This window comes from Dermacentor variabilis, chromosome 4 (genome assembly GCF_050947875.1).
Source record: "Dermacentor variabilis isolate Ectoservices chromosome 4, ASM5094787v1, whole genome shotgun sequence".
In the NCBI taxonomy this organism is placed as follows: domain Eukaryota; kingdom Metazoa; phylum Arthropoda; class Arachnida; order Ixodida; family Ixodidae; genus Dermacentor; species Dermacentor variabilis.
Window position 1 is genome coordinate 66,417,554 of NC_134571.1, and position 21,964 is coordinate 66,439,517.

General features: G+C 43.9%; 1 protein-coding gene across 3 annotated transcripts in view; it reads right to left on the reverse strand.

Moving 5' to 3' along the window:
- Positions 1–7,640: 7,640 nt before the first annotated feature.
- The window catches only part of LOC142579302 (putative G-protein coupled receptor No18), a 119,889-nt gene continuing 105,565 nt past the window's right edge, over positions 7,641–21,964 (reverse strand). For all 3 annotated transcript variants that reach the window (XM_075689352.1, XM_075689350.1, XM_075689351.1), the window contains 2 exons: positions 12,713–13,627; positions 7,641–11,233 (listed from right to left, as the gene is read on the reverse strand). In XM_075689352.1, coding sequence (XP_075545467.1) covers positions 10,736–11,233; positions 12,713–13,570 — 1,356 coding nt within the window. In that variant the 5' untranslated portion in view covers positions 13,571–13,627 and the 3' untranslated portion in view covers positions 7,641–10,735. The remainder of the gene's footprint in view (positions 11,234–12,712; positions 13,628–21,964) is intronic.

Sequence of the window (21,964 nt, forward strand, 5' to 3'; positions counted from 1 at the left end):
GCAAGAGTAATGTTTTACATCCCAGTGGAATAGGTTAACGCAATTGCATTTATTTTTCTGCAACTTTCATCTTGGTAAAGGCAATTCTGGATCAATTGGCATGAACGCTTCTGTCTTCAAGTGGGCCAGAAGGGCTGGCAAATTCTTTGTTTTGACGTTAGTGCAAGAAACTAGTTGTAAATTTCACCGTGAAGCGATCAAGAGAATGGATGGATCAACTTTCTTGTACGTCCGGCAAGGTTTAACGCGACCCGGGCTCAGGTCTCCCACGGGGGAACGTAAACGCCCTGCCTCAACGCTGCCTCACGGGCTTTCTGGACTGCCCACGTCTGGATTCCGAGGTCTGAGCTGCGCAGAGCGGCCCTCCTAGATTTAATGCGACGCAGGCCACATTTCGAGCCTCGCCTGCTCCTAAAGTTTCAGCGTCTAATTCATCTCTTGTGACACAACGAAAAATATTACCTTTCTGATGTAAGCAGGTGCCGTTGGCGGGACTCGTTCTAAATTTACTGTCTTATCCGCTGTATGTAAAGACGCATTTCAATTTCCAATTAATGAACCACTTGGATCGGGCAGGAAACGTTAATCTACCCCGGGGGGATCTGATCGGGCACCAAATTGAAGGTGGTCGAGGCCTGTCGAAACAGCCTCTATTTCGGGAAATAGGTTTGTGAAATCGAAAGAACGACTGCGCTTTGTCGAAAGCAACCTCCTCTGCACTCCCCACTATACGAAGGTACACAGGCAAATTTCATTGCCTTTAAATACGCGCCATCGCCTCCGGCAACACGTGTGCCTGATCGCTGCCCAATCTGGGGTTGTATGAGCTACTCCGCTTGATTGGAAAGTCCCTGGATAAAGGACGCGGATTGGAGCATGCAGTGACTCAAACAGGGTGGCGTAATGCTCGATTAACTCGACGTCTTCCACGCATACGAAGCCATGAAATGTTTCAGCTAACGGTAAAATTAGTATTTTTTAAATGTAAAATATACAATTATTCAAAATATTGCTGAAAGCGGAACAGACACAATCAAAGAGGGCACACTATCTCACCTTTTCAATGTTGTGGCGTAATTCGAAGGTATAATCAGCCAGGTTGTCATTTGGCACCAATGCCATTTTTGCGCTATTTTAATTAACTCTTCTTTTGTCTGAGGAACCAGACCAAAAAAAAAAAAGAAAAGAAAGGCCCCGATCCTTCGCCGCCATGTTACTCCCGTAACCCAAATACTGCGCGTCGAACTTATGTGTAACTATGCATTGTTTTGGGGCGCTAGGTAGGACATACAAAAGGAAAAACACATACACGAGGTGCCACCGCTGTTAACATCTGTGTCTGTGCTCTTGTATGTCCTATCTAGCACCCCAAAACAATATTTAGTAAACCCCACCAACATGCCCAACAGTTAGCTCTAATAAACTTCTGTACCAATCCACCCTTCACTCTCACCCAGATTTTAGACGTTTAGAGACGTGCACGTAACCATGGAAAGAACCCCCTATATGTTCATGTAAATAATACTGCAGCACTAAAATCTCCTTCAAGGGACCTTTCTACACGGCTTTCCCCTCTTTTCCAAGTAAGTTTGACGTTGAAACCTATAGCCGATTTATTTCTCCGGCATAGTTGCGACATATTCGGCGTTCTATCCCATACACAATGGCGTACAGTATTCGCGCCATATAGATGAAATTAATTTTATAACCCTATTATTCTTCCTTTTCAGAAAATATACCAATGTGAGAATGCAAATTACGATGCAGTTACTTGTTGGCGGGAGCGAACCACCATGGCGTCGTTAAAATGCTCGCGGCGAAATGTAATCGAGAAAACGCCGTATTTACCTGGCGAGTTGCCTTTTGCTAGGAAGGCCATCGCAAGTAGAGGCGCAAGGGATTTCATCCCAAGAACAGAGCGCACTTAGAATGGACGCTTTGTGCGTTGTCTAACTACTTACCAAATATATTGAATTGCACTTTGTTACATACACGCACTCTCACAAAAAGTAAGCGAGGGTCATTAAACTACGAGCGTGCTCCGACAGCCAGTGTCTCGAACCGATTTTCCTTCCCCATCCAATGTCCTCTAACGCTAGTCTAGCTTACTTTGTCTCTTATCACGCCGAGTTTTTGTACTGGTATAACTTGGTGATTTGACGAAACATTTCGTCAGGTCATGGCATCAGCGGCTCACGCCTGTGGTTGCCAACTCTCGAGGTATATACAAAAGGGAAGGGGGAGGGAGCAAAGGGAAAGTGCTGGCGATGAACGACCCTGTGAGCGCCAGGATTCACCTTTCTGTGCGTGTCCCAGCAAATTAGCAAACTTTTGTATAACCTCCTGCCAATGTCGCGATTTACGATAAACAGGGTGCAGTAGGTTTATACAGGCTAACAATGCAGATAGAACCGTTACGGCGTGCAAGAAAACTAAAACAATGGCAAAAATGAAGCCGCTTTTATATTTATGTATATTTGGCCATCGAAGTGAAGGCAAATGTGCAACAGAGCTGGCAGGCATTACAAAGATGAATGCAGTTTTTATTGATTGTAGTTGAGATGAAAAACAAAAAAAAAAGAATTAACTTGGGACATTTGGCCGTCGCGACTAGTTTAAGTCGAGACTCGAGACCTTTACTCAAAAGTTAGGGCTCTACCACTAAATTCAGAATGTTTGACCACGCTAGTCGTACCATAGCCTGTTCAGTGATAACATTGCTCCACCCGGCGCCACACTTTAGTGGCCACCCCTCGAGAGTGAGGAAAAGAGATAGATACTTCCAATAAAGGCCCAGCAAGGTGTACCTGAACAGAATGCTTAAAATAGTTCGCTGGTTGGTCATCACCCTTAGACGTAGATAGAAATATATCCATACGTACATATTAGACAAGGCCATGTAGAATCGCTTGCACCGCTTTCTGACTTGACGCTGAAGTTTCGTCGCTGCTGCAGAACTCCGACAGAGCCCGGTAATCGAACTCGTTGAGCATGACAGAGAATGACAGTCTTTGTAGACTGCGCCATAGCGCTTAACAGCATGCGAGAATATGCAGTTTTTTTTTTTCGCCGCACAATTTTTTTTAAAGATTTCCTACGGCAGATATCACAATTATAACCCTTGGTCTAAATTACTTGGTGAGGGGGTCATTACTTCTACGAGAAATCAAAATGTTCAAATGAATAGTTAACATAATTAGGCTAATTACATTTTAATTAGTTACTTTACACCACATATTTCAATCTACGAATTATAGCCGCTGAGTTCGTGTAGCATATCCATTTGGAACGAATTCTATGGACAGCACTAGTTCCGAGATATTGGTTTTCAAAGTGTCCGACGAAATGCATCGTGTTCCAGTTACTTGTGTAAGAAACAGCTGTTTCATGTATTCAAGCACGATAGTAACTGCAACACCAATAGCTTTCTACGGACACTTTGAAAATTCGTATCTCGGAACTGGCGCAGTCCAGAGAATTTGTTCCAAGTGGTTAGGCCATGCGAACTCCGGTCCTATATTTAATAGATTGAAATACATGGTATAAAGTAATTAATTAAAACGGTAATTAGCATAAGTAGGTTATTTACTCAATTGAACATGTTTATTTCTCGCAGAAGTATTGGCCTCCTCACCGAGTAATTTAGCTCAAGGGTTAGAATTGTGCTATCTGCCATAGGCGATATTTAAATAAAATTTGGTTCAGCTAAATAATAAAAAAACAGCATGTGTACACCAAGAGCAGCGAGGGTATCAGGAAGATGAAAAAAGAGCGCGATGTCTTTGAACGTACCTGGAGGCACCGTGCTGCGAGTGTAAGAATAATATTGGCTAAAGTAGTTTCATGCCGGCCCTGTCTACCGACTAAGCCAACTTGTTTGCTGTGTTTGAATGGGGCGAAGGACACTTGATAATGTGTGGTTACGACGCATAAAATGCATCTACTTTTTAATATTTGTAAAGAGTGTATTGTCAATTCTAGAGTTGGTGAGGACAAATAGCTATTTTTTAAACTTTGGTCTCGCAAAGAACGCAGACGCGACGCGCTCTCAATGAATGCCAGCAGATTACCTTTCGTGAACTTCCACAATTTGAGCAATGGGCAATTAATATGCTATATATTATAAGACGAAGACCGGCCAAACTGTCAAGCGCGTTTTACTCAAAAAAAAAGAGAACGCCCCAGCTGATGCGCGAAGAAGTAGAAGAACAGGGAAGATGATGATGGCTATATACGAATGAAAACGGCGAAGTACGTTAATAGTGCTTACAATAATATAGCAAAACGACGGCCGGTACGAAAGCAGAGCTCTTATATTTCAACGCAACCACGCGAGCCAGATAGCCAGTATCAACCAGACAAAACGATATGATAATTATGATGATGACAATATATAGATGAACAGGTGGATAAACTGCACAGTTTGCGCTCGCACTCACTTCTCCCCTTCACGAAAGCGGTCGCCAACGCAGCAAGTAAGAAATGGTAGGAACGCCGAAGATACTGCTTCAAGCGAGAGACGTCAACGATTTCGTTGCTGCGGCAACGGCAGTCAATGACCGGGCTAACAGGAGCTACGCGGTAGTTCACGGCTGATGTTCTTTCAAGCAGGGTGTATGGGCCGAAATATATGTAAGAAAGCTATTCGCAGAGCCCCGGTACTCGAACAAGAGTCGACAGAGGACTTCGTCATCTGGGCGGAACAAAACGACATGACGCGTCGCATCACAACGAACTTTCCTGTTGTCCTAAATGGTCAAAGTGTTGGCGCATGCAATTTCACGGTGGTGGGCGACGCGGGCGGCGAACTCTTCGGGAAGAGATGTGGATGGGACAGAAGCCATAGAGGGAAAGGCGGTTTCCAAAACAAAAGGCGGTGCGTGGCCGTACAGGAGGAAAATGGGGCTGTAGTTGATTGTCCGTTGAACAGCAGTGTTGTATGCAAACGTGACGAAAGTAAGTACAGTGGCCAAGTTTTTCTGGTCGGGTTTAACATACATGAAAATCATGTAGGGCCGAGTACGCTCTGTAAGACCATCTGTTTGGGGGTGATACACTGATGTAGTTTTATGGATGGTGTTAGAGGAGTGCAGGACTTCAGCAAGAACATGTGAAAGAAATGTCGTGCCACAGTCACTCAGAAGTAGTAGACGATGCGCTCTGTAGTGTGAGATAATGGTATGCAGGACAAACTCGGCGACTTAGAGGCAGCACCAGAACGAAAAGCTGCCGTCTCAGTGTAGCGAGTGAGATGGTGCAGGACGGTGATAATCCAGCGGTGGCTGGTGGGTGTAAGCGGAAGGAGTCCGTATAAGTCCCTCCCCGTGAATTCGAAAAGACAGGACGGGCACGGCAACGGTTGTAAAGGGCCGGCGGGAAGATATGTCGAACGTTTTCGGTGTTGGCATGACGTACACGAACCGACGTACTCGCCAACACTTGCGGACAGACCAGGCTAAATACAGAGAGTCTTAAGGTAGTTGTAAGTTTTCTGAAATTCTAAGTGGCCAGCCGTGGCGTCGTCGTGAAAGGCTTGTGAAACTTGTGGTTGAAGTGAGCGAGGGACGACCGGGACCCATTGGTTACCGGTTGGGTGGTAAACTTAGCTAAATATTGATCTGCCATGTAGTTGAAAACGCGCAAGTTGTCGTCTTAAGCGTCTGTTGGAAGGATGACATAAGTCAGTGTGCCGGTCGCGAATGGTGCGGCTGCATTTATCTGCAAATCAGAGGGAGACGATGTCCCGTGGTGAAAGAATGTCTATCAAGGTAACGATCCGTATCGGTCTAAGAGGTATCTGTCGGTCGGTTGGCTGGGTGGTGCCGAACAGATGGAATATCAAACATAGCCATTTGGCAACAGGGGGCAGCGAGACAAAGCATCCGCGTCTTGGTGTTGCCTACCAGCCCTACATGTGACAGTGTGGTCGTAGCACCCAACGGCCGAGGCGTACGGACACATTCTTCAGAGAGGATAACCAACACAGAGCATGATGGTTGGTTGGTAATAACTTTATTGAATTGTCCGGCAGGTTTTTGTCTCCCCGGGCTAAGGTCTCACGGTGGAACGTCGAAATCTTGCCTCAGCGCCGCCTCGCAGGCCTGCTTGCCGTCTCAGAGTTGGTCGCCGAGTTTGGAGCTGCGCAGAGCGGCGGCCTACCTTACCGATAGGGTCGCGGAGTTTAACTCGTTTTTGCCTTGGACAATACATTTCCATAGCATGTTTTTGAGTGTAGCTGTGTTCTGTTTGCATATCTTACATGTATCTTCTGTCCCTGAAGTACACTTCAGTGAATATCCGTGAATCATATCACTTCAGCGAATATACGGGACTATACACTTCTGGGGCGAAACATTTGTGTGCACCATACTATGGGAAGGCACTCTTGTTCAGCGATGGTATAATTTCGCTCAAAAGGAGAAAGAGTATGGCTGGCGTAGGCCATGACTTCCTCTTGAGACGCGTGGTTCCGCTGCACCAGGACACACAATATGCGGGCATGTGTGTGAGTCATCTCAGCCCTTCATATGGAAAGGACGGGAAAATATATATATATATCGTGCGACTATGTAATGGTCGTGCGAAAAGAATTATAAGCATGTCAGCTGGGTGCATCTCAGTCCTTTCATATGGAAAGGAAGGATAAAAAATATATTTCGCACGACTATATAAATGGCCGTGCGATAAGATTTATAAGCGAAACTGGGGCACCACATGTTAAATTTCAATGCGAAGATTGTTTACTTCGCTTTCGCGTTGAGGTTCACATGACACGGCACCGGATATTATTAGCATTTCTAGAGGAAACTTCAACATCGTCACCCGGGAAAGCTTATTTTTTCAAGCGTATTTTTCAAACCAGTCAAAGAAAGCTAACAGGCAAACTCCTGTACTTTTTTTTGTGCTGGAAGTTCGAAAAGAAACTTCGAGGGTCATGCATCACTGAACAAAATAAAAAAAAGCATTAGTGTGCATTTACGGTTGTTCTTTTGGCAACTGATCAAGATGTACATTTTTGTAGTCCTCAGTCCTGTAGTTTCTTCTTTTTTCTTGATTATCTCGTTCTCTTACTTTAAGCTCCTTGACATTTTTCTCCTCAGATATGGAGCTCGAGTACCATACAGGTAAATTCTTTCTCTTCTGTTTGCTTTCACATGTTATGTGATGTACCCTAATGCAGGTAAAAAGTCTCGTGTTTTTTTGTTATCTGAATAACATTTATTTTTTTGCTGATTAGCAACAACATGTCAGATCTCACTTGAGCTGTAGTTGTATTCGCGCAATAATAACGCCCGCGAGGGAGAGCTGTGTACAGCGGCATATAGCTCTTCGTCGTGGGCATTACTAAACGCTCTTCAGTGATGGTGTGTAATGTCTAGGGAGTTACAGGGCATATATTCACGAATACCTTCAAAGAAAATATTTTCGAATGCGTTTTGAATAGTGAAACAGGAAAACAGATGACAGCCCAATTTTAGGCAGAACCTGAACCCATCAAGTAGGAGTTGTGCACACCACATGGAAGTTTAGAAAAAGAAAATCGAGGCCTCACCTTGACTGACGACTCTATTAGTAGTTCACGCGTCACAAGCACACCAGCAAGGTGGATAATGAAAAATTAAAACAGCTTTCAACCACGTATAAGATGTTTATTCTTCCCCTTCATTTATTTTTCTTCGTCTAAGAAAGCACAAAATTATGGCCTAAACACAATTCCAATTAGCACAGCAATGCAACATCATGGCGACTCATATTGGTTGGTTAAAGTTCATGTTGAGGAGATCTTCGAAACCTGTATACGGACTGCATGTTATAGACAGGCAAACAGAAGTGTTGTCTTGTCTGTCCTTCTGTAATCTTTGTGTGTGTGATAGTGTGCTTCAAGATCTGTTCAACAAGCACCGCAATATTTTCATTACTTTAGTTATGAAATGTTGATTTTTCACCGTTGCCACTAAAATTTTAATTATTTACTGTAATGTTGGGCACATTCATGGTGATATCCACTAATAAGGCATTGTATTCTGCCTTATGTACTGCCCTGCCTCCTCCTTTCCCTCTTCCTCATGCATGACACTGTAGAATTAAGTAATGGAAGCCTCCAATTTTCACTACGTTCACAGCATTACTGCGTTCTTGGATATCGTAGCTTGTGTGCTCGAAATAAATAGGTTTTTTAAGGATTCTTATATATGCACGTAATTCACACGCACATAATTCCTTGAGCATGAAAATGTGGTAACAAATAGGCTACAGTGATTTATTGAGTGTCTATTGCAAGAGGAGCGTTGGGAGGTCTTTTCGATATGTTGCAGGGTTTAAATGCTCCAGCAAGAATGAAATAAATTATTGTCATTTCTTTCTCATAGCTGACCATTTGTTACCATAAAGGGTGTTAAGAAATTGAACGTTAAATATGTGCATTATGCTTACCGAAGTTACAACCCCGAAAATTTCCAGAAGATGAATGCGCATGCGACACAGTGTTTATAGACTTCAGATTTAACAATTCTTATAGATTACAATAACTTATAGATTTTAACAATTCATAGGGTTTCACATAGAACAGGTAAACGGGGGAACTACTATTCGACAATTTTACGTTCAACGAGTATGAACACACGCGCGCACATAAATACACTCATTCTCATGCTTTAATGTATACTCACGGAGAACTGAAATCCCAGATGAAGAGTCGGGCGGAAGCTCCTACATGCTGTATTAGGTGGTAAATATGAAACGCTGAATGACAGCTAATGCAACCGTTCACGCGCCAGCTACCAAAGAAGTTGATCAGCGGCTCTATTATGTCATGTTTCGTTTTATTTAGTTTTTCTTTTCGTTGGTTATTTGCCGGTATATGACCATTCATTGCGGCGGTTGTTAAGAAAGCAACGCAATAAAAGGAGAAGGATGTTTACATGATACAACCCTTCTGCTTGTAAGCTTAATTAATTTAGAATATAATTGGTTGCCTAGCTAACAGAACACAATGGTAAAAAATCGGAAAATGTCACAGAGGTTTCTAGTTTAACTAGCTGGTTCGTTTAAGCTGCGCTAAGTTCTTATGGCTCTCAATTCCACAAGATATGTAGGAATGCTGAACGGTACGAAGCTCAAGCATCTGGTGACCTAAGCACACTGCTTGGAAATAGCTGCTTTCCACTAGAGTCTTGGGCTTTCAAAGTTCATGTGTACACTTTTTTCAACGTCGAGCAGCATGTTCACACCACGAAGCATTGGAACTTTATAGCGTTTACCCATTCTGTAGTTTTCGCAGGCACCTGTACGTGCTTTTTAAAGTTTTGTTTTGTCTAACCTAATAATAAAAAATAAACATGCAAAACCGTTTAAGAACTTTCAAATCTGTATAATACATCTGTGTTTGAGCCTTGCATTGGGGGAACTTGGTAATAGCGCTGCGCAATATGGCGCCACGTGTTATGCAATGACAGTTAATTATCGAATGTGTCACAAACGCGCTGGTGTTGGCGTCATTTGAATGGAAACAAAGTAACAACTAGGAATCCGTGCTGAGGAAAAATAATTTTTAAACTCAACTTACTAAACAGATGTTGACAACGTCGTTTTTCATGCGAGGGATAAATGACAACATCAACCACTTCAATATGCTCATTCGCTCCGAAAATTCTAGACACGCAATTACAGAGCCATATACATATACATATCACAAATATATCTTTCACTCCTGCCATGTTACGTAGGCACACAATTGCCTCGAAATGTGACATTTCGCATACAACGATGCAGGTCGTTTTGATTCTCTCAACGAGCACTGGTGAGCTACTGTACAATGTCTTCAAGAACACTGCCAAATTTCTACAGGCATGCTTCGTAATGAAACAAATAAGCACGTAGACATGCATGAAACGTAACACATAATGAGCACCACAGTTATTTAACAGCTCAACTCTTATAGTTGAAATGGCGTCCGTCGGGTGTTGAAGGCACCGCATTTTTTCAAAGGGTGTACTCTTATTATAGCTGCTGTTGATCAGCTGAAGCGATATGCGAGAGACATTTCGTAATCTTGAAAACATTTTCACGCACATAAGTTTGGTTAATCGGCATTGATATAGACTCGGTCAATTAATGTCCCACGCATTCTTGAAAGTTCTTTACCATAATGAAATGGCAAATGTTTATTCTCCAGAGACAACAATTCCCGCTAAGAGGCGTAACGTTGTGCGTATCTGGAGCGCTTACTCAAATTACCGAATTCAAGTATGTACTCACGGAAGCTACGTTTGGGAAACTTTAATTCACATACGTTACTACGAGACATATACACGAAAGTGCTTAGTTCTTAATTACTATCAGCTGTCTTAAAATTTTCCATTCGGTATGAGACTGAAAGAGCTTCGCCTGCTGACGAGGCTCAACCAACGAAAGCAACCTCCAATAGTCAATGCGCTGTTTGACAATTGTATATGTCAAACTGTCCTTGCCACGGCTGTTAAGCGTTACAACTTGGAAGACACCTCGACGCTGTTCAACGCTGTCACAAAGGAAATGCGTCATAAACATTTCTTTCTTTTTTCGGCCAGCATGCTCAAAAAGCGGCCGGCACCAACTGACTGATTACCCAAAGCACGAAAGTGTTTCACATAGGGACTGTGTCGCACCATGGCCGAACCATTTGTCCTCAAGTTTACGTTACGGGTACGTGTACCGAATGAAAACCTTCCAACAGCACTGTTGACCTATCGTGAGCTCAGCTGCGCCGACGGCAGAGGATCTTGAGAAAGGCCTTCCGAAAGTCATTGTTGAACACGGTGTAGATGACGGGGTTCAGAGCAGAGTTCACGTAACCCAGCCAGGTGATGAAGTTTACCGTCTTTGGTGCGATGCTGCACTGCGGGCAGAAGGGCAAGATGACGTACATGAGGAAGAAAGGAAGCCAGCACAGCACAAACACTCCCATGACAATGCCCAGCACACGGGCCGCGCGCCGCTCCTTGGAGAGTGAGATGCGCTGACGCTCTTCCATGTACTGCTTCACGTTTGGAGAGGCCCTGCACGGGCCCAGTCTAGCAGCACCGTTGCCACCGTTCTGCTGGGTCTTTCCGCGGACGTCCGGAATGTCGTCCGTGCGGATCGCGGTCACGCTGTCCATGTCCGGATCGATTGGGCTTTGCTCGGTCTGCGGAGAGTCCGCCGACGAGTTCTCGTGCGCGGCAGGTGGCAGGGACTGCAGCGCTGACGGCTTCACCTGCGTTAGAGTTTCGTAGTGGATCAAAATGAAAAGGCGGCATTTTATTGACACTGTGATGTTCGGTAACATTGTGGATGACTTTGACACCTAGCACCAGCATTATAACTTAACTGCGCAGTATTCGGTGTGCTTTGGGCTGCCTGCGCGTTAGCTGAATTATAACCCTTTCAGTCATGGCGTACATGTTTGTAAATGCGAGTTGTTTTTCCCGTTACTGTGCAGTTGTTGCATGGAATAGACAACGAACATTAAGCTTCGCGTAGCTTGAACTTGATGCTTTCCTATAGTACACCCATTTCCCTTCTGAGTGAAATGCATCACTTCAGACGACCGCTTTGGTGTAGGCACTGCCGTGTTTGACGGGACGTCTAAAGTGTGGTGCTTCGGTAGTAATTGCGGCAGATAATTTCTTCCCTCGTTGTGATGCTTGTATCCAATAATTAATCTGTGCATGTAATTCCAATGGGAGATTAAATATTTTTAATCAAGAAACGTAGCATGACTGGCTGCACAATATATGAATATTTAAATACTTTGTAATTATGACGGATCACTGTAAAAACAGAGAGTCATTCTTCCACCTTGAGTTGCTTTCTTTATGGAGTCTTCAACACCTTAGCGTAAAATTATGTAAATTTCACACATTTATCGACAGTCGACCGTAATTCATGACTGAAGGGGATAATAAAAAGCTTGACAACCCCGTCTGCGGTAACAATATTACCTGTCATTTTTCTACGAACAAGAGTCCAACCAATGATTTGTTCGTATGTAACATCAAACATATCACTTGGTAAAAAAAGGGCTGCGTTAACACGAACGATATAGTTTGCCTGTTTTTCAATGACAATAATACAAAGCCAATGATTTGGGATACGAAAAGACTTGCGCTAAGACTTTCGTAAAGCGAACGTGTAAAAGGCAACAAATGAAATGCTATGTATTCGTATGTGCGCGTAACTAACAAAAAAGAAAGCAAATAAACTTCCTATCTCTACAACACCTGTCCTTCTTTAGTGACCGAGTTCTTCCTCGTGATGACGGGATGATACTATTTAACTACACCTCATTGTTGTTCCTATAGAATGTAAACGTATAGGAGACCTCGTCGAATCATTTAGCACTTGAGCATCAGTTCAAGAAAATGTTTAGGCTGACGTGACAGATAGCGCTAGCAGATAATGGAACTAAGCCAAGGATGGTATAATGCAAAGATTTGTATTGCTCGATTCAAGTTCTTTCTTATGATCCAGCTCTCAAGTCCACAAAATCCCGGGTCATAACAAAAGCGAAGTGTCTCTCAGGCAGCCAGCGAAGCAAGAAAAGAAATAGACATTGGAATGAATCGTTACATCATTCCGGCCCAAGGTACTCTGCTACAGTCTCTTTAGGAGCCAAAACAGCTGTTTCCAAACTCAAAACCAATAGTTCAAGGAATCAAAAGCCTGCCGACACGTAAAACGCCGTGAGATTGACCTGTAGTGTGGCCGCCACTGCCTTGGCACGCTTGCGGAGCCGTCGCCTGGTGGCCAGGTAGATTTTGAAGTACACGATGGTCATGATGAGCAGGGGCGCGAAGAAGGAGCCAGTGGCCGAGTAGAGCACGTAACCGCGCTCCTCGGTCAGCTGGCAGGGTGACGTCTCGTCGAACTGTTCGGGCCAGTCGTTCCAGCCAATCAGGGGCGGCACCGAGATGAGCGCGCTGATGGCCCACACCAGCACGATGGAGAGCAGCACCCGTCGCAGCGTGCGCTTCTGCGCATAGTTGATGGGGTCGTGGATGGCCCAGTATCGGTCCAGCGCTATGGCGCACAAGTTGAGGATGGACGCCGTGCAGCACAGAACGTCGCAGGTGAGCCACAGCTCGCACATGTGCAAGCCGAACACCCACCGACCCATAATGGAATAAGCCACGTTGAAGGGCATCACCAGGAGTGCCACTGCAATGTCGGCGACGGCGAGAGACACAATGAACATGTTCTGCACGCTGCGAAGAGGCCTGTAGGTGAATATAGCGAGCACGACGAGTACGTTGCCGAACACCGTTCCGGCCACGATGGCCGAGAGTACCAACACAGTGGCCACGGCTTCCGGGAGAGGCACGGCGATCGATAGGACGGCGTCTCCAGCTCCTGCAACGCCGCTACCACCAGCGGCCACGACAGAGTGATCGGGCGTTCCCGTGATGTTCGAGTCGTTGGTGTCGACCATGAAGGGGGCGAGACCCGAAGATGTCGTGTTTTCAACTACATCAAACATGACGCTGCCGCTTAGAAATTGCGACACGACGGTGCTGCTCGGTGTGTCCATTAGAAGGCCCACGCTGGAAGTCATGGTTCAAGAGAGGAGTTTGCCGCTACTGGCTTCCACGAGGTCAACAGGCATGGGAATCTGGAAAGTGAGAAAAAAAACGAATGAGCACTTTATAAAATAAAGAGACGCACTTGGTATCACAGTAACATAGCTTTATACGTAGTTACTTACTTCAAGTGCATTTGTTGACGTACCTCAAAAAGAGTAGACGCAAAACAATAGTACAAATGAATCATTTATAAAAACCGAAGAAATTAGAAGATATGATCATATATTGAACCCTTTTTACCCCAGTAATACCGCTGCTGGTCGCAACTGTAGTAGCCATTACGCATGCGATGTTCTTACCTCGCACGCATCGCACGCATGATGCGAATGTGGTGGTTCCTATCCCAGCTGGGGTCAGTTGTGTTTTCATCCACTTTCGATTAATGTACAATTTCTTTATTTCAATTAATAAGTACAAGTCATAACGCCTATGTTGTTCTTGGTGTCTGTATTTGTTGGCTTCTTATGATATGACGAATAAAAAAATTGGGCCGCTCTGTTTTTTGCTTACACACACACACACACACAAATATATATATATATATATATATATATATATATATATATATAAAGTAATATGGAGAGTGTCCCATGTAACTTGAGCCAAGACCTTAAAAATGAAATGCGCGTCGGTAGCGAGAGAGAGAGAGAGAGAGAGAGCAGGGACAGGAAAGGCAGGGAGGTCAACCAGAAGAGCACCCGGTTTGCTGCCCTACACTGGGGTGGGGAAAAGGGGAATAGAAAGAGGAAAAAAGGGAGAGAGTAAGCACTGAGTGCGTGTGGGAAGGACACTATACACAGGGACATTATAAACGGCCCCTTAAGCTAGTGCACTTCAAGTATTGCACTAGTGCACGAATCGCTTTCCGTGCCAGAGACGGGTGTGGCCATGGTTCGAGTATCTTTGACCCGTGGAACGGTCTTGAGTCCAGTCGGTGTAAAGTTGCCCGCAGAGAGAGGCGTTGTACATGGTAGCGAGGGCAGGTACACAATAGGTGCTAGATGGTTTCCTCGCACTCACAGAAGTCGTACATCGGGCTCGCGGTCATTCCCTAACGATAGGAGTATGCGTTCGTGAATGCCATTCCCAGCCACAAGCCTCACAGCACGGTTGTTTCACCTCGGGAAAGGCTAGATGGCAGTTGTAGCCGTAGCGTGGGGTCCAGTTTATGTAACGGGCAATTGAAGGCACTGGAACTCCAGAGATCTTGTGACTTCTTGCGTGCAAGTAGGCGAAGTTCCCTGGCAGCGTCCGACCTCGCCAAAGCTGTTGGACGCGTCTGGGTATCTTCGTGGGCAGACCGGACAGCCTTATCAGCTAGATTGTTGCCGACGATGCCACAGTGAGCAGGAATCCATTGAAATATTATGTTGTGCCCTCTTTGCAGTGCACGGTGATGCACTACTCTGATGTCGGATATCATCTGCTCGTAAGTTATGAGATGTATGGCAAACTTGATACTGTGAAGAGCTGCCTAAGAATCACAAAATACGACCCAGTTCTCTATTGGCTCTTCGGTGACGTACTATCGGCCAAGAAAGTAAACGGACCACGGCTTAGGTGGCCGGAGCGGCTGCGGGGCCACACCGGGGCGCTGCTATCGCGCTGCGCACGCTACCAGCCGTCGTTAGACATGTTGGTCATATCGTAGTCATTCGTAGTCATTATAAAGAATTTGAGTCGTTATTATTCATTACTCGTCATTACTAAGAAATCTTAGTAATTTCTAATGAATTGTAGCCGTTACAATTCGTCATTAGACATATTGGTCATTTCGTTGTCATTAGTAGTCATTACAAGTAATTTCAGTCATCATTATTCATTACTGGTCATTACTAAGTAATTTTAGTAATTTCTAATAAAATAATGCAGTTACATTTCATCATTAGACATATTGGTCATTTTGTAGTCATTAGTATTCACGAGAAGTCATTTCGCTCATTATTAGTCATTACTGGTGATTAATAAGCATTTTTAGTCATATCTGTCAATTGTAGCCGTTAAATGTTGTCCTCAGACATATTGGTCATTTCATGGTCATTACTGGTCATTACAACTCATTTCAGTCGTTATTTGTCATTACTGCTCACTAGTAAGCATTTTTAGTCATTTGTAATCAATTGTGTTCATTACAAGCCATCGTTAGACATATTGGTCATTTCGTAGTCGTTATTAGTCATTACAAGCCATCAGTAGTCATTTTACATTTCTAGTCATTTCTAATCAGTTGTGGTCATTACAAGCCGTCGTTAGACATAGTGGTCATTTCGCAGTCATTGGTAGTCATTACAAGTCATTACTAGTTATTATTAACCTCTACCAATCTCTATTATAACGTTATCATTCACCAGCTGTCACTATCAATCATTTTTCATTCTTTAATCTGTCTTTAATCTGTTTTCAAATGGCGTGATAACGCTTCCGCGGTCTCTCAGGTGATCAGGTCTGCTGGCACAAACTTCACCATGAGCCTAGAAAGGCTTTCACCCTAAAGTTTGGTAATTAAACTTAAATTATGAGTTAGTTACGGGGAAAAAATATGCCTAAGTTACTATAGGCCAATGCGAATAGCATGCATTCCTATCGATTCGCTTCCGATGAGCCTTTCATATTTAAAATCTTGGCTCAAGTTACGTGGGTCACCTTGTATATATATAATATTGTAATAGACGTTGGCCTTCTTGGGACTACCATCAGATGCACTTCGTTCTCCGAAGAGGCAGGACGCGTGTCGAGTGCGTGAGCTGCTCAAGAACACTTTGCAATGCAGAGAACACGGTCTACATCATGGATCCAAGACCACAAAGACGTGCTAAGTGATGTTAACGCACTTCTCTTGCATTTACGTCTATATCACCACTGAAGTATTTCTTTTGGTGCTTTGACAATCATAATGCTAACGCATTAAAACAATCTGCTTCGTGCCGTACTTCCACCATCAGTCACACAATCCTGGTAGCGAACTGAGGTATTTTCTTTCTCTCCCCTCCTCCCCCTCCCGCCTTCCTTAAGAGGAAGCTTTAGCTCGGGCCCAACTCCGACGCGGCCTATTCAAATACATGTAAAACGCAAAAACGTTTTTATGAGATAACCCCTGGACCGATTTTGATGAAATTTGTCGCATTTGAAAGAGAAAGTTAAATTCTGGTGACTGTTGGAAGCGGAATTTCGATTTAGGGCTTGCATTTTTCTAAAACGATTTTCAAATATTTCACCGTTTGAAAAAATAGAAGCACGAAGTTTATAAATTCATAGCTCTGCATCAAGAACCGATAACGCGGTTCTGTAAACGGCATCCATTAGATCATTTAAAGCGGACAAATTCAATATGTTATTTTACATCTTACGTGAATTTGTTACGTTGGTTACAACGGTTTTGCAAAAGTTGTATTTCTCTATGATTAAATTTTGTTTTATTCATGTGTAACATATCAATTTTGTCCGCTTTAGATGTACTATTAGATGCAATTCACAGAATTGTATTATGATTTTTAGTGGTTAAGTTACAGAGTTGTAAAGTTCATAGTTTCGTTTTTTGAAAATTTTTGATTTTTGCCAATTTTTAATAAAAAATTGACAATCTAACTCAAAAATTCGAAACCAACAGTCACTAGATTTTGAGTTTGTCTTTTAAATGCAACAAACCTTGTCAAATTTGGTGCAGTGGTTGCCGAGAAAAACGAATTCTCCTTTTACATGTATTTAGATAGGAGCACTCGAGCTAAAGCTTCCTGTTAAAGCCCACCATAGCAATAAACGTTGAGGTGCCGTGTAGGCTATTCTCACGCGTAAGCTGCCCACCCAGTCTGTTTCGTGACGTGCGCCGTCGCGGCCTCAGCCATACTTTGGTGTCGCAAGAATGTAGTGCTGTTTTGCGAGAGTTCATACAAGCTAGCTTTCTACCAGACGACAAATTCTTCTTGCCTTTAAGTGAAGCGGGAAATAATGCTCCCCCGATATCACTGTCGCACTTTACTTCCGGATAGATGTTACCCTTCCGCACAGCTGATTCGCTGCGTGAGCTTACGAACAAAGCATGACGCTGCTTTCCAAACATTCAGTTGCAGTGCGGCGTCACACCCGGCAATCAATGTTTGTTTGTTTGTTATCGTCCAAAACGTCGTCGTTCAAAGAAGGCGTTCTTAATTGTAAACCGACCCGTTCGCACACTTCCGACCCGTTCACTTCCTAAACCTCATTGATTGCCGACAGGCGGCGCATAATTATCCAGTCGTTCTTGTTTCGCGTCCTTCCGCTTTACACCCACTAATTTGCGAGGATAACACAGCACTCATCTACGGAACATAACTGTTTGTTCTTTTTGGAGAAGCCTAACTCCTGCAAACAAGAAAGTGTTTTATTTCTTCTATGATACTGCTTAACACATTAGGCCTAAAATGTAATATTCCAGCTCACCTGCTGCTAGTGTAACTTGAATCCCCTCGTCAGTACTATGTGTGCTTCACGCGGAGTGAACTACAAGTCTGCACTCTAATAATGTTTGTGAATAGTATGCCTCTGCGCTAGCACCTAAAGTTCGCCCTTCAAACGCAGAAATTTGACTTACGCTTACTAAATAAGTGTTTTCATCTGTGTATTCCGTGTCCCAGAAATGTCGCGATGCAAGATTTATGTGATTCTGTATTATCCACCGAATAAACGTTATGGTGTTTGCGTGAGTTTGTGTGTGTGCGAGCCGGTGCGTGGAGATTGAGGGGGAGCGGGGCAATGGAGAGGCTGTGAGTAGTGGGCATTTCTGAATTTGTGTGAACGGACAGCAACTGTATATTCACTTCGTTTGTCGGCTCGGCGAGAGAAACGGTTTCATTATAGTTTTTACCTTTGAAGTGTCCGCAATTCTTTTATTCTTTTAGGTGTTGCTTACTGCGCACCGTGCCCTCATTTCCTGGTAGCTTTGATTTTTTCTTCCTGTATTAGCTTATTTCCCACCGCATAATGCATCGCTGTGGAGCGCGTGGTCGTGGATGCGACTCTCGGCAGCGGTGGCCGCACTCAGATGGCGGCAAAACGCAAAAGCCTTTCGTGCACATAGATGTATGTGCACGTTAAAGAATTCCAGGTGGCCAAAATTAACCCTGAGCCCTCCGCTGTACAGCGTCTCGCACATATTCCTTTGGGACGTTAAACCCGTCGAATTAATCAATCATCGCTGTGCAATTTACATCGTGACTCCCAATTCCAACTTTATCGCGTGTGTTCCTAATTCTGGCACCCTTCGCCGCTTCAATGCGCGCGACGAGAAATAAGCAAATAAACGATCAGGCCCAGATGCTCTTCCCGAACAATGAGTTTGCGCCGGAAATGCGCCGGCGATGGTAGCCCCTCACCGCTCCCCTCCCCCTCTTTACCGCAACTAGCCGACGCTTCCAGTCTGCGATCACTCACAGCGCACCAATGGCGGCCCTGCATCACAGGAGACAGCCAATCTACAAGCTGTCGGCCTGTCACAGCACTTTACCACACTACTTTATACTTTTCTTGGAACGTACGGCCTCATCCTGTGTTCGGGATCATTTTTTTTCCTCAGCATCCGAGCCATGTGGCTAGTGCAAGTTTTCTTTTGGCCTGCGTGTTTACTGTCCGGGGTCATCATTTGGTCGTTCGGTTTCCATTAAATACCCACTGCGATGGAAGCGCATAGGAAAAAGAAAAAGGCGCCAATGTGGAACGGCCTTCTCTCCCTTCCGTTTCTGGGTTGGCCGCTGGCCATTCACTGTCCTTTCTGAGAGCCTCCGGGCACTTACGCCACGACTAATTGAAGCTGAAGTGCCCCAGAAGCAGCACAATGCGCTGCACGACAGGATATTGCAAAAAGGGAAGCCTCGTACTCTTGTGGTGCTAAATTTGTTTTTCATTCCCTCTCCATTTCTGGTACGCAGAAGCCTAACGACTTTTATTTTTACAGGCAATTGATGTACTGCTACATGTGCAGCTTTCCTTGAATGATACATTGGTCGCTTCATTCGCCGGAAAGGTTTTGTCAATTTCCATGTTTAACTCTAATGATTTCGAATGTGATGAGTAATTATTGCGGAAGCTTTCAATATTTGGGAAGGATGCTGTGGACGTATGCTAGTCAAAAGAAACCGAGATGATGCGACTTTGTACAGTCATTGTCGTGGTCATAAGACACATATGCGTTCACTTTGAGAATTCGTACCGGCTAACAGAGGAAGTCGTAGAAAGGGACGAAGTGCGGTTACGCTGCTGTCACGGTATTCGCGCGAATTTACAGAATCAATGTCTGTTGCTCGAAATGTGAGTGCGGGCTTGATGATTATTCTTCCTAATTGGAGCTAATAACCTGTCTGTTTAATGGTAAACGATTTATTCAAGGGATGCCGTCAAAACAATCCCAATTTAACCAGTCGCTCCTTGCCAGGTTGAACTGACAGTGCTATACGTATAGAAACACAAATACATTAACGCCAGGACAGCATCGTTGTATTTCCCACGTGGCCAAGGAAGCGAATATTCGAGTTACCAAGGTTAGGAAAGAACACTCAGTTTACGTACCATGTATTAATGGCAATTTAACGTTGCACTGCAGTCATGGCGTTGTAACTTGCTTTTCACAGAATACTATATTTCTGAACGCAGGGAAAGTGCCCAAAGTAGGTTCTCGGCCGCCAATAAGCGTCATCCTCAACTATGACTGTATGTCCTTAAATGTGAAAAAAAAACATCTCTGCTATCATTCCACCGACGTCACTCACAACCATCTTCAATATATCTAATCGGGCATGCAGAAATCGCTTCAGTATCAACTTACAAGTGTTTAGGCATCCATTTGACACCTGATCTAAATTGGTCTTTTCATATATCACAGGTTACTAACGAGGCAAATCGCGTCCTTGGTTACTTTCGACGAATCCTGCGACTAGCACCCCCATCAGTGAAATCCCTTGCTTACTTAACACTTATCCGCCTCAAATTGGAATATGCATGCGCGATCTGGGACCCTCTTCAAAGGACTCTCATAATCTGGGACCCTTTCCATTACTCTTGAATCTGTACAAAATCGCTCAGCTCGTTTCATTTTCTCCGCCTATTCCTATCATGTAAGTGTAACTAAGCTAAAACGTAATGCCAATCTCACACCTTTAGCGAACCGCCGAAAAATTTCCAGACTGTGTCTGTTTCATAAATTCTTTTATCATCCATCTCTGAACTCCATTATCAGCCCCTCCCATCGCATTTCCAATCGCACAAACCACGGTAAGGCCGTCTACCCTCCCCCTGCCCGCACTTCTGCGCATCTGTCATCATTTTTCGTCCATATAGCAAGGGACTGGAATGACCTGACAAACGCCATCGTTGATCAGGTCATCCATAGAAGGAATGTACTGCTGAAATTCCATCCCCTCATGTAATACACCTTCAACGGGGTCTTGGAGGTACTAATAAATAAATAAATAAATAAATAAATAAATAAATAAATAAATAAATAAATAAATAAATAAATAAATAAACTATGCGTTACAGTGTTGCTGTTGTTTCAGCTCTTTCTACGAGCGAGAGACTTCACCTGGTTGTGACTGCGATGCCCTTTACTCTACTCCCATTTATCCAACGCCTTCCACTACACAAGACAATATAGTTAAGGCTGGTGGTCGTAACCAAAATAAAGGAAAGCATTACGCTACAATGTTCACGCCCTTTTCATTCATCCCTCGAGCGAGAATTTTCGTTGCATGAACACCCTACATTGAAAACAAGTATGTTTTCTTCGTTGTTGCGTGAGGACAAAATTGTCTTTGCATGCCCGCCTGACGCCATGAATATCTCAGAATAACCGCTTGTTTTGATTATTTTCTGTTCTCTGCCTCTGCGGCTTAGCATGCCTGACTTCACCTTAGCATAATTAAGGGTACGTATAAACCAACTCTCATTCGAAAATGGAAGTATACATCAGCTTCTGGCATGAATTCAGTGCTCCGCTGCACCGACAATTTGAAGGACCCTTGATTTATTTGTGGTCAGTTCTTACATGGTTACTCTCGTTTCGGTAAGTATCAGCGAAACTCTCCATGTTTCAGGAGATTGAACCAGCTCTGCGAAAAAATTCGAGAAATTTTGTTCTGTTTTACTCTTCGTTAAACCCTAGCGTTCCGCATTTTTACCAGTGAAATGCAACATGCCCGGTAGAGTTCACGACTGTTAGAGTTACTAGTTTTCAGTGGTTTAAATATCTACTCTTTCAAAGAAGTGCAAATAGGCAACTAAAGATGCTTTCAAAAATCTATATTAACTTTACTTATGGGAGAACCAGAAGTAGGCGACACTGGCATACTACAAGAGCATGCCGGTATTTTGTAGAGTAGAATTTCTGGAAAACTCCGAAA